General features: G+C 50.8%; 1 protein-coding gene across 1 annotated transcript; it reads left to right on the top strand.

The window, feature by feature from the left end:
* Window positions 1-4,022: 4,022 nt before the first annotated feature.
* Window positions 4,023-4,964, top strand: LOC136113477 (olfactory receptor 14J1-like). Its single transcript, XM_065858650.2, has one exon. The coding sequence runs from the start codon at window positions 4,023-4,025 to the stop codon at window positions 4,962-4,964; it is 942 nt and encodes a 313-aa protein (XP_065714722.2).
* Window positions 4,965-11,730: the final 6,766 nt, after the last annotated feature.

Raw genomic sequence — 11,730 nt, forward strand, 5'->3', positions numbered from 1 at the left:
ACCTGCTCTGAAAGACTAACCGGATGGGCAGTTCTTTCTGGAAGGGTATTAGGACAGCAAACAAGACGACCCTGGGTTGGGGCAAAAGAAAGGGGATGCAAAAGTTGTGATCAGGGCAGTTTACAGTTACTTGTAAAGCAGTCCTGCACCTCAGGCGAATTATTTCTATGATCAGAGCACCTGAGAGATTTCTCCAAATCAAAAACATGAAGGGGATGAAAAGATAGCATCATTCAGGCTCAGAGGGACCTCAGGAGTTATCTTGACCAGCCTCCTGCACTAAGCAGGGTCAGACCAGATTAGTGAGGGGTCGATACAAACACATCTTGGTAACTTTCTGATGTAGAGTGGATGCACACTCCTGGGAAACAGCTTCCAGTGCTTGACTGTCCTCAGGAATGGAAAATTTCTTCCTTTCTATAGCACCTTTCCAAGCCCAACCATCGAGATGGGTTCTTACCAATCTACTTGCACACTGACACAGACCATAATGTCCTACCTTGGACACAAGAATATTGCAGGGGATGATGCTGAGTCCTTGCTGACTTCCAGGTAACAGACCATCAGTGTTCTCCCCACATCCACAACCCCGTACTTTCCTCACAGAAAACAAAGAGCACAGACAGACACAGCATGCCCTGGGTAAACCCCATCACCTTCTCTTCCAGACACCCAGAAATGGGGTCCCAGTGGACATGTTCTGGGGCACAGCCCTTAGTTCCCCTGCTCACCCATTGGCCATTTTGAAAAGTGCACACACTGTGTGAGAGCTGCCAGTGGTCAGGGAGTCCCCCCAGTCTCCATGAGCTTTCCAAGATGGTGGAGAGTGGCCTCCCTGTGACATCGTCCTGCTGTCTCAGCTCCTGGGATGCTGCCCCTGCTGTCCCATAGACTGGAAAGGGTTGTGTTAGTTCCAGTGATCCCTGACTTGATCCCCATCCTCAGCTGATTGTTCTCCAGATTCCTGTCTCCAGTCACACAGTCCTGGGACACATGCGGGTGAAGATGGAGGACAAGAAGACACAGGGATTCTCACCTCTTTCCCTTATTAAATTCATCAATGGCTACGCAGTGTCTTTGTTTCTCCTTTAACTGTTCCTGCAGTAGTAACAGCTCATTATGGGCCCTTGAATTGCCTTAGAGGTCTAGACTGAGTTCTGATCTGGGCTGTTCTGTGCTTGGAGGCTGCTGTCCTTGCAGACCAGATGAACTCACTTCTGCCACCCTGCCTGGCAGTTCATTCCATCCGTGTCACAGCTCTGTCTGCAGCACTGGCAGCTCCAGCTCCCCCAGGCAGGTCCCTGGCTGAGGCCATTGCCTCACATCTGGGCTGAACCACCCCAGCTGTGGCACCAGCCCAGCTCTGACCTGCCCACAAGAAACCTGGTACCAAGTGTCCAAGAGCCCATGTGTGCAAAGGCTTTGCCTCAGAGCACAGACATGACATGGCCAAAGACTGATGAATGTCCCTTTGCACCTAAGAGTATAAAAGCAGAACAAAATGCCTAAGTTCATTCAACTGAAGATATTTCTCCCCCAGTTTGCAGAAATTAGATAATTTGCTGTAGCATTCCTCGTGTCCTATGTAAGGATGGGACAAGAAAATATGATTCTCATAGTGATTTATTTTTTTAAAACTAAATATATAGTACTGGAAAGAAGTGTCTCTGAAGAGGAGAGAGAATCAACATCACTGATTACTTCAACTTTGAAGTTGTGCCCCTGGAGCCCCAGAGGCATGTGGAGGGAGCCCAGAGGGGACAGAGAAAGGGACATGAGGGGCTGCTCCTGTGCTGCTGAGCTGGGCTGGGCTCCTGGGACAGAGGGAGCTCCTGGCAAGCGGCAGCGCTGCAGAGAGACAGCTCTGCCCAGGAGCAGCTCCTCTGCACAGCGCAGCAGGGCTGAGGGCTCTGCCTGCAGCACTGAGGGCACAGGAGTCAGGCACAGAGAGGGGAAAGGCAATGTAGGTGGTTCGTTGCTGAGGGCTCATTGAGAGACAAATCTTCACAGTCCTTACACGGTAAGTCTCTGGCTGTTGGACAATACTGCTGCATTTCCTGGAGAGAGACCCTAAAGATGATACATCCCACAGTCTGTCAGGTCTCTCTCACAGTATCTCTGCTGTAGAGAAGAACACACTCCAGAGCAGGGCTTCCCTGCGGCATCATCAATGGGAAAGGGCATCATGGCACCTTCTGCTGAGGGTGACTGCAGGGGGAGCTTCCAGGGGTGCCCAGGGCTGTCCTGCAGAACAGGGTCCCTGCACCCCAGGGCTGTGCCAGGACAGGGACTCTGCCGCCTGCCAGGGTCAGCGCTCAGCCTGCCCGGGGAGATCCCAACAATACTGAGGGGAGAAGATGTCACATGAAGGAGCAAACGCTATAGGGCAGGAAATGTGTTTCTGCTGTGGAGAGGGTGCTGTGTGGGTCAGGGCTGCTCACAGCTCCAGATCACCCCAAGATTTTTCCAAGGGGATGCCTCAAGGACAAGATCAGTGCAAGGATTACCAGACAGAAAAGGAGCTTTCCTGAGCCTTTCTTTTCAGTTTCCTATCCCAAGTGGTGGGGGTGCAGGAAAGGATAAAGTAAAAATGAGCTCTCATGCTTAGACAGGTCACTGAGACTCCAGAACTGCAACTGTGAGTGATCAGTACATCTGCCAGAAGGCTCATAACATCCCTTCACCACCCCTCTGCCTGTGCACAGCACCTGCATCACCTTGGCTGGACCCGTCAGCCTAGTCTGACCTGTCCTGTTTTCCAGACTGCAAACAGGAAGATGCCCCCAGGCAGTGCCCTGTGAACAGGCAGGACCTGTAGGGCCAGGGGGAGGGCACAGAGGGTGGGATGGGGTCTGTGAGCTCTGACAGGGAAGAGACATGGACAGGGAGACACCTCCCAGGGGGAGAATCTCCGGGCAGCAGGGAAATGATCAGACATGGGAGGAAACTGAACCTCGAATTGTTATGGGAGGGAGAACACAGAAAAGTCCCTGTGATCCCCTGCAGTGCAGATCCCTCCTGTGAGCTGCCCCCTGGCCTCCTGTCCCACCCAGCAAAGCCTCTGCCCTCAGGGCCAGGGGCTCCAAGGCATGAAGCAGCTCCTGTGCAGCCAGAGCTCCAGTTCCTCTGCAGAGCACAGGGGCTGAGAGCAGCTGCCCGGCAATGTTGGTGTCTGGGAGGTGGCTGCACAGCTGGGGAAGGGTGACGCTGTCTGAGTGCCCGGCTGCCTCTGCCCTGGCCTCTCTCACACCCACCCTCACCGCATTGTCCTTCTTGCTCCCCTGCTCTGGGTCACTGCTGTTGGGATCTTGTTCTTGCTGTCAGGCTCTCTGGGGATGGGAGTTTCAGCTGCAGAGTCACAGCCTGATATTGTGGGTCCTTTCCTGCAGGTGTGTCCATGGGAACACGTGTCCCAGCTTTGCTCTGCCCTCTGGGCTGTGGGCAATGCAGTCTGTGGGGCTGGGGAGTGAGCTGAGTCTCCCTGAATCAAATGCCTTCATTGGAACTCCCGTGTGTCTCATTGAGGTTTCCTTCCAAGAAGTGACCTTTTGTCCAGGATTCAAACCTGTCCTACAGCCTCTGTGTGTTATCTGAAAGACCCATGGAGAAGCGCAGAGATGCTGCAACAGAGAAAATGCTGTTGGGTTTGTGAAATGAGCTGTGTGTGTCTTGGGCCAAACGTGGATGCTGAGACCTTAGGAAAGGGTGAGACATGTTTTGGTTCCATCTGACAAAGCTGAACCCCAGAACGGGCTCCAGCCCCGCCCCGTTCCCATGCCCCGCACTGCAGAACAGGGCTGACTCCTCGGCAGCCAGCGGGCACAGGCCCTGCTCCTCATGGCACCTCCAGCCAGCACCAGGCAGGGCTCAGACACGGAGCTGGAGGAAGGTCTGGAAAAGGACAAGGGGGTGTGGAGCAGGGGAGGGAATCTGAGAAATGCTTTAATTTCCTCAGAGAAGTCTGTCCTAACTTGTCACTGTCTTTTGCTCCTATGACAGTGCCCTATGCCTACTGGCAGCAAATGTCCAACAGCAGCTCCATCACCCAATTCCTCCTCCTGCCATTCACAGACACACGGGAGCTGCAGCTCTTGCACTTCTGGCTCTTCCTGGGCATCTACCTGGCTGCCCTCCTGGGCAACGGCCTCATCATCACCACCATAGCCTGTGACCAGCACCTCCACACCCCCATGTACTTCTTCCTCCTCAACCTCTCCCTCCTCGACCTGGGCTCCATCTCCACCACTGTCCCCAAGTCCATGGCAAACTCCCTGTGGCATTCCAGGGCCATCTCCTACAGAGGATGTGCTGCCCAGATCTTTTTTTTCATGTTCTATGCTACAGCAGAACATTCTCTTCTCACCATCATGTCCTACGACCGCTATGTTGCCATCTGCAAACCCCTGCACTACGGGACCCTCCTGGGCAGCAGAGCTTGTGTCTGCATGGCAGCAGCTGCCTGGGTCACTGGGTTTCTCAATGCTCTGCTGCACACGGCCAATACATTTTCACTGCCACTGTGCAAGGGCAATGCCATGGACCAGTTCTTCTGTGGAATCCCCCAGATGCTCAAGCTCTCCTGCTCAGATACCTACCTCAGGGAACTTGGGCTTCTTGAGTTCAGTGGATCTTTAACTTTCATGTGTTTCATTTTCATTGTGCTGTCCTATGTTCAGATCTTCAGGGCCGTGCTGAGGGTCCCCTCTGAGCAGAGACGGCACAAAGTCTTTTCCACCTGCCTCCCTCACCTGGCCGTGGTCTCCCTGTTTGTCAGCACTGCCATGTTTGCCTACCTGAAACCCCCGTCCATTTCCTCCCCATCCCTGGATCTGGTGGTGTCTGTTCTGTACTCGGTGGTGCCTCCAGCAGTGAACCCCCTCATTTACAGTATGAGGAATCAGGAGCTCAAGGAGTCTATAGGGAAACTGATTACTGTTCGATTCTCTAAAGCATTAATGAACTGACCTTCTTCTTCTGCATGTCAGTTGTAATATCACACATTACTAGTTCAAACATTATTTGTCTTCTTATGGCTGTGTCCATGTCTACCTGTCTGGTGTGTCCCATAGTGTTTGTGTGAATAAAGAGCCGTACTCTCTGTGTGTTTAAATGAAATAAAGGACCCTGCACTGACTTGTTTGGTCTCTCTGAGATCTGTGGAGCTGCAAGAGCCATGTCTGTGTGCTGAGTGAGCAGGAGCCACCCTGAGCTGGTTCTTTCTCCCATCCTGACCAGTATGAGTCTGCGGACTCACCCCATGGCCCTGGGCACCACAGTCCACTTGCTCTGCAGAGCAGCACCACCAGCTCGGGGCTGTATGGAGCATGGGAAGGGGGTGCAGGAACAACTGACCAGGTCAGCACAGATAAGTTCTCTTGGGAAAGGGCTCTATGGGGAAATGGGATGTTCCAGGAGGAGTGGGGCACTGTATGTGTGCAGAGAAGACACGGACACAGAAACCCTTTGCTGCAGGTGGCAGCTTGGGGCAGGTGGCCCTGGCACTGTGGCAGCAGGACCTTCCTGAGCATCCCGTAGGCCAAACGTCTCATGCTGTCCTGGGGGGCAAGTCTGGAGCTGGGTCTGCAAGCTGCCTGGGCTGGAGATCCTCTCAGCGTGCCGGCTGGATGAACATTCTCACTGTCCTTCATTCTCACTGGTCCCCACTGCTGTGGGACCAGTTCCAGTGTGGCTGCTCTGCTGGGCTGGGCTGGGGAGAGGGCAGGGGGCTGGCACAATTCAGGAGGGGGTGGGAGGGCTGAACTGGCAAATGCCCCAGAGAAGAAAACACCAGTGAACAGCTGAAGTGTGTGAGTGTGCAGGGCTGGCACACAGCAGTGTCCTCTCCCAGCCAGGCCTCCTGGGAGAGCCCTGAAGGACCAGCAGAGCAGGGTCTGGTGTGTGCCCATGTTCATGGGACTGTCCTGGGGCAGCTTCCCCAGTCATCACAGACCAGCCCCTCAAAACCACCATTTCCTGCACTGGCCCTTCACTCCAGCTGAGAGAGGTTGTTCATCCCTCAACACAAGGACACTAAGTCAGAATCCAGTGTTTCCATTGTATGGATGAGATATGAGCATGCATATCATGTACGTAAGTTCTGGGTCCTGCACTTGGGTCTCCACAACCCCATGAATGCTACAGCCTTGGGGAAGAGTGGCTGAAAAGCTGCCTGGTGGAAAGGGATCTGGGGGTGTTGACTGACAGCAACTGAACATGAGCCAGTGTGTGCCCAGCTGGTCAAAAAGGCCACCAGCATCCTGGCTTGTATCAAGGATAGTGTGGCCAGTGGGACTAGAGTAGTGATTGTGCCACTGTTCTTGGCAATGGTGAGGCCCCACCTTGAATCCTATGTTCACTTTTGAGTCCCTCATCATAAGAAGGACAGTGAGGCACTAGAGAGAGTGCAGAGGAGTCGACAATGCTGCTGAGGGGCTGGAGCACAAATGTGATGAGGAGCAGTTGAGGGAGCTGGGGCTGTTCAGCCTGGAGAACAGGAGGCTGAGGGGAGACCTCATTGTCTGCACTGCCTGAAAGGACGTTGGGGCATGGGAGATGTTGTTCTCTTCTCCCAAGTAGCAAGTGATCGGACAAGACAAAATGGTCCCAAATTGCACCAGAGGAAGTTAGGATTAGATACTAGGAAAAAATTACTCACAAAAAGGTTTTTCAAGCATTGGAATAGGCTGCCCAGGGCAGTGCTCAAGTCACCATCCCTGAAGGGGTTTAAAGGAGCTTAAACGAGGTTCTTAGGGACATGGTTTAGGGACAGAGTAAGGTTATGTTTGGACTCAATGATCCTGAGAGTCTCTTCCAACTGAAATGTTTCTATGATTCTATGATATCAACTGGAAAATTCTTGTACACTTGTTCACACACCTGCCTCTTTACCCACACTCCTGAAACTTATCTAATTAAGTACACGAGTCTTGAATACTAGATGTAAATGACAAAAGCGACGTGGCTCTATCACTCTTGTCTGATACCTGCCAGTCCCAGGCAAACACCTCAGGTACACGGGGGTCTCTCGAGGTTTGCACTGGGTGCTTATAGTGAGATCATGGAGCTCAGCCCAAAAACTTGAGAACTCCTCTCAAAACTGGAAACCAAACCAAACCACCAACAACAAAAAGAACAAAAATCCCGCTCTCTTTTTTTCATCAGATGAAATAATACAATATTTCCAATAAAATGTCTGTGGAATTACTATCCTGCTCAAATATGAATTTTCAGAATGTGTATGAACTGCGGGAGGTGAAACAGTGGCCTTTTCCTGTTGCTTGCATTGCCAGAACTCTGTCTATCACGATGTGTATTTAATCCCCTGAACATCCAGGAGATTCTGCTTGTCCTTATCCAGCTCACCATGTCTGAACTCATCTCTTCAGAAGCCTGTCTGGACATTTGCACTTTCCATCACTCCCCAGAGGTTCTTCACCTCTCACTCTTTGCTCATTCAGAGCCTCTCAGCTCTCACTCTGCTCTGAGCTTCAGGCAGGTAAAGTCTTTCAGCAGTTGCTCTCATACTCCCTGTAGGCAACTCTTCAATTATGGCAATGGGCCTCGCTGTACAATGCTTAATTTAACCATAGAACTGAGAAACATCATTAAGTTCTATTGTGTTTTCTTTTTTTTTTTTCCCTTTTTTTGTTTCCTCTAATTAAAAGTTCCCCGGTGCCTGTTTGCATCCAGTTCTCTAAGGAAACATGAAGCGATGCCTGTGAAGAAGCTGTAACAATCAGTGCAAACTTCAGTGCAGAGTCTGATGTAAAGAAATGTGCTGTAAATCCCAGTAGGTACCTGAAAGGGAAGGATCCTGGTATTTTAGTCACTTGCTCTGGGTTGACGAGGTGGGCACTGGGACACAGAAACTAATTCATTGGTTCAGGACAAGGCCCTGAAATTCCAGATCCATTTTTCTTGAAGGTGAATAAACCTGGGAGTATGAGAACTAAATACACCGTGGCTTACAGACAGCATCAGGATGTCTTTTCCAGCCACATCAGGGTCAGTCTGCTCTTCCCATCAGAGCCGCCCACACAGAGCTGCCCCTGGGCAGTGCCGGCTGCTGGGAGGGGTCTGCAGGGCAGAGCTGAGCACACAGCGGGTGGGATGGGGTCTGTGACACTGACAGGAGGAGACCTGGGGACACAGACACAGCTGCAGGCAGGGGCAGGTCCAGGCAGCAGAGCAGGGGGTGCTCAGCAGCTCTTTTGGTCCTTCTCTGCAGATGGTGCTGGGTGTTGTCTGCTGGGCAATGACCTGACTGTCCCTTGAGCACATCCCATCTTCAGCAGCCCTGACTCTGCTCTGCCTGTCCTGCTGGGCTCATGAGCTGCCCCCAGAAAGGCCGAGCTCTGCTGTAGGATCCCAGGAGTGCTGAGCCTTTCCTTGGGGTCCGCACTCTCCTCTCAGAGTCCTTTGCTTCTCTCGGTGAGGGGTCGTGTCCTGCTCTCTCCATCACATCTCCACCTCTGGGCTGGGACAGAGAAGAGTTTGCAGATCTTCCCTTTCAAACAGGGCTCCCCTGCTTCAGTGTGTGTTCAGTTTTGGGTTTTCTTTCAAAGATAAATTTGTTTATGAAATCGTTTTCAAGGCACCAAAAGTGAAAGCACAGGGCAAATGGGTAAAAGTTGCTCTCTAAGCTTTGCATTGAGCTACAGAGAGATGAACCCTTTTTCCCTGTGTCATCTCAAGACTCTTCACATTTTCAGTCATATCTATGAGGATTTCAACCCCTACAAAAATCCACTCATGAGATGTGATGATGGAAGATCAAAACCAGAGAAAATCATAATAATGACGTGCTAAACCTCTGCTTTGTAGCCCAGACTTTTAAGTGTCATGAGTGCTGATACTGAACTTTTCCATTAGTGGTGCTGCCTCCTTCACCTGGTCGTGGTCTCCCTGTTCATCAGCACTGGCATATTTGCTCACCTGAAGCCCCTCTCTGTCTCCTCCTCATCCACGGACCTGGTGGTGTCTGTTCTGTACTTGGTGTTACCTCCAGGAGTCAACCCCCTCATCTACAGCATGAGGAACCAGGAGCTCAAGGATGCCATGTGCAAACGCATATGTAAGTGTTTTCTGGAGCAATAAACTGCCCATCTGCTTCTGCATAGGAGTTTTAAAGTAACTTATTACAGGCTCAGCCTGTCATGTGGATTTTCTGTTTTGGTGTGTTGTTTTTTTATTGTTATCATGTTTTCATCCCCTTTCCAATTCTCTGTCTGCTTTTCTTTTATAACCACTGGCTGTATAAATGAGGAGCCGTGCTCTCCTTTTCTTTAAACAAAATAAAGGTTCTTACAGTGACTTGTTTTTCACTGTATCCCTCCTGCAAGGCTATTTTGGAGCTGCAGGGGTAGTTCCTGTGTGCATGGGAGGAGGGGAAACGAGTCCAGCATGGCAGCCCTGCCAGGGAGCACCAGTGCTTGTTCTTCCAGAGCTGTTCTGGTTCCACTCCCACACTCTCCTTCTCATCCCTTGTGTTGGTGCAAGGCCTGAGTGCTCTGGCAGCTTGGTCCCCGTCCTGCTGTGTGGCAGTGCTGTGAGTGCAGGCAGGGACAGGCAATGGGCACTGCTGTGACAGAGCTGGGCTCACAACAGCCTTTCCAGATAGAAAGGTGATCTCCTAGGGGCAGGGTCTGAAGGTTTAGGTCTTCTTTTACAGAAGAACATGCCCACAGAAGTGGCCACAGATGCAAACCCCATTGTACATCTGAACAGTGTGTGTGTGCAGGCTGGCACACAGCAGTGTCCTCTCACAGCCAGGCCTCCTGCCAGAGACCTGCAGGACCAGCAGAGCAGGGGCTGGGCTGTGCCCCTGTGCACTGGACACCCAGGGCAATCGTCATGGGCTGGCCCCTCACAACCACCTTTTCCAGCACTGACCTCTCACCCCTGGTCAGAGTTCTTCGTCCCTCCATGGAAGTACACTGAATGAATAGGTCAGAGGTCCATGTTTGCATCGTACAGATGAGATGTGAGCATGCACATCATGTACATGAGGCGATATGAACCCAAGTCAGTACAAACACCATCAGCTATTCCTTGTGGTTCTATGAAGGCCTGTGAGACAGAGTTTATTGACGTCACATCATGTTGGGACTAATATGTCATAGGAAACCACCAGAATGCAGCACTTGGATGTGCTTCCTTGAGCCAATGTCCGTTCCTGATGATGAGGGACATCAAAGATAAATGTAGAACATGGTGACACACCAGAGGGCTGAGGTGCCTCCCATCCTTTGGGAATAGGAACAGGAGCGCAGAGAGACACTGTGACTCCTGCCTTTGTGCGTAAAAGGAAAAGTGTCTGTCCCTGAATATCTCAATGTGTTTTAAGAATCCATGAGGCCAGCTCAGATGTGGACACCTGACAGAACCCTGATATTTCTGTGTGTGATTCCAGGGACAAACCCCAGTGGCACAGTGAGATTCATCTCAACTGCCTTGGACAGGCTCATTGCAAGTGTCCCTGATTGCTATATCACCCTGATTGCTATGTCCCTGATTGCTATATCCCCTGTTGTTCTACACAGTCCTACACCTGCCCCTCTTTCTCTCTGGGAAATTCTGGATTGTGTTCTCAAAAGTACAAAAATAATCAGAGAGGATCAGAGGTCCCTCAGAAAATCAGATGTCAAACCCATCTTCAAGAAGACCAGGAAGGAGAACTGGGAGAATGACAGGCTGGTCAGCCTACGTCTGTCACTGGGAGGGTGACGAGTCACATTCTCCTGCAGCCATCTCCAGGCAGTTGTAGGACAAGGAAGGGATTGCTGAACCCAAATGGGCAGGGGAAAGAAAGGCACGTTGTGTACATGGAGTTTTGCAAGGCCCCAGACATGGTCTCCTGTGGTGGCCTTAGAGAAGCTTGGGGAGATCTGGGATAAAGATGCAGATGTTCTGATGGGTGGGAAGTTGGCTGGATAAGCAAGCCCAAATATCATCAGTGTTACAAAGTCCTGTGTTTAGCCAGTTTCTAGTGGCATCCCTCAGTGATAAGTACTGGGGCCAACACTGTTGAATGTCTTTATTCTGCCACTTCATCATGTCATGGAGCACATTTTCAGCTCCTTTGTGGATGATGCAAAACTGGGCAGAGGCCTAGAATAACCTCACCTGGTGGACCCTGCCTTGAGCAGGAGAGTGAGACAAGATGATGTTCAGGGCTCTCTTCAAACCTGAGTTATTCTATGATTCAATGAATCTTTACCTTGGAGAGGCATTTGAAGACAGAGGATGTAGTCCTTACCAGTTAAAAGAATGAATCCTGCCTGCAATTGCTAACCTAAAATATGTAAATCCTCTCAGTTTTGGTCAGTCTGCTCCTGTAACAAAGGTAAAAGTGACTTTTAAAACACCTAATCAGAACCTGCAAAGAGTACTGTCTACTCTGGAGCCTGCACAATTAGTTGAGTCTTGTTTTAACATCTGTCTCAAGACTGTTACATAAAGGGTCCTTTAGCTGAACTTTGCTCCTTATATGCTCCTTATAATAGTAAAATACACATCCCTAGGATGGGAGCCCCTGGCTCAGCTCGGGACCCTTCCTCAACAAGCATGTGTGGTGATAAAATTATTATGTAACCAATATGTCAATGTGTAAACACTTGGCTCTTTAGGACTGCTGGGAGGGTCTGAATGAAGGGATAATATTTGTATATAATAGATGTTCGTTCTCTATCTGTTGTGCTGTCTTTATTCCAGCATCCAGACTTGCAGAAC

The sequence above is a fragment of the Patagioenas fasciata genome, chromosome 12, assembly GCF_037038585.1.
Source record: "Patagioenas fasciata isolate bPatFas1 chromosome 12, bPatFas1.hap1, whole genome shotgun sequence".
Taxonomy (NCBI): Eukaryota; Metazoa; Chordata; class Aves; order Columbiformes; family Columbidae; genus Patagioenas; species Patagioenas fasciata.

Excerpts from the sequence above, each read along its gene's own strand:
- LOC136113477 (XM_065858650.2), top strand. The coding sequence starts at position 4,023 with ATGTCCAACAGCAGCTCCATCACCCAATTCCTCCTCCTGCCATTCACA.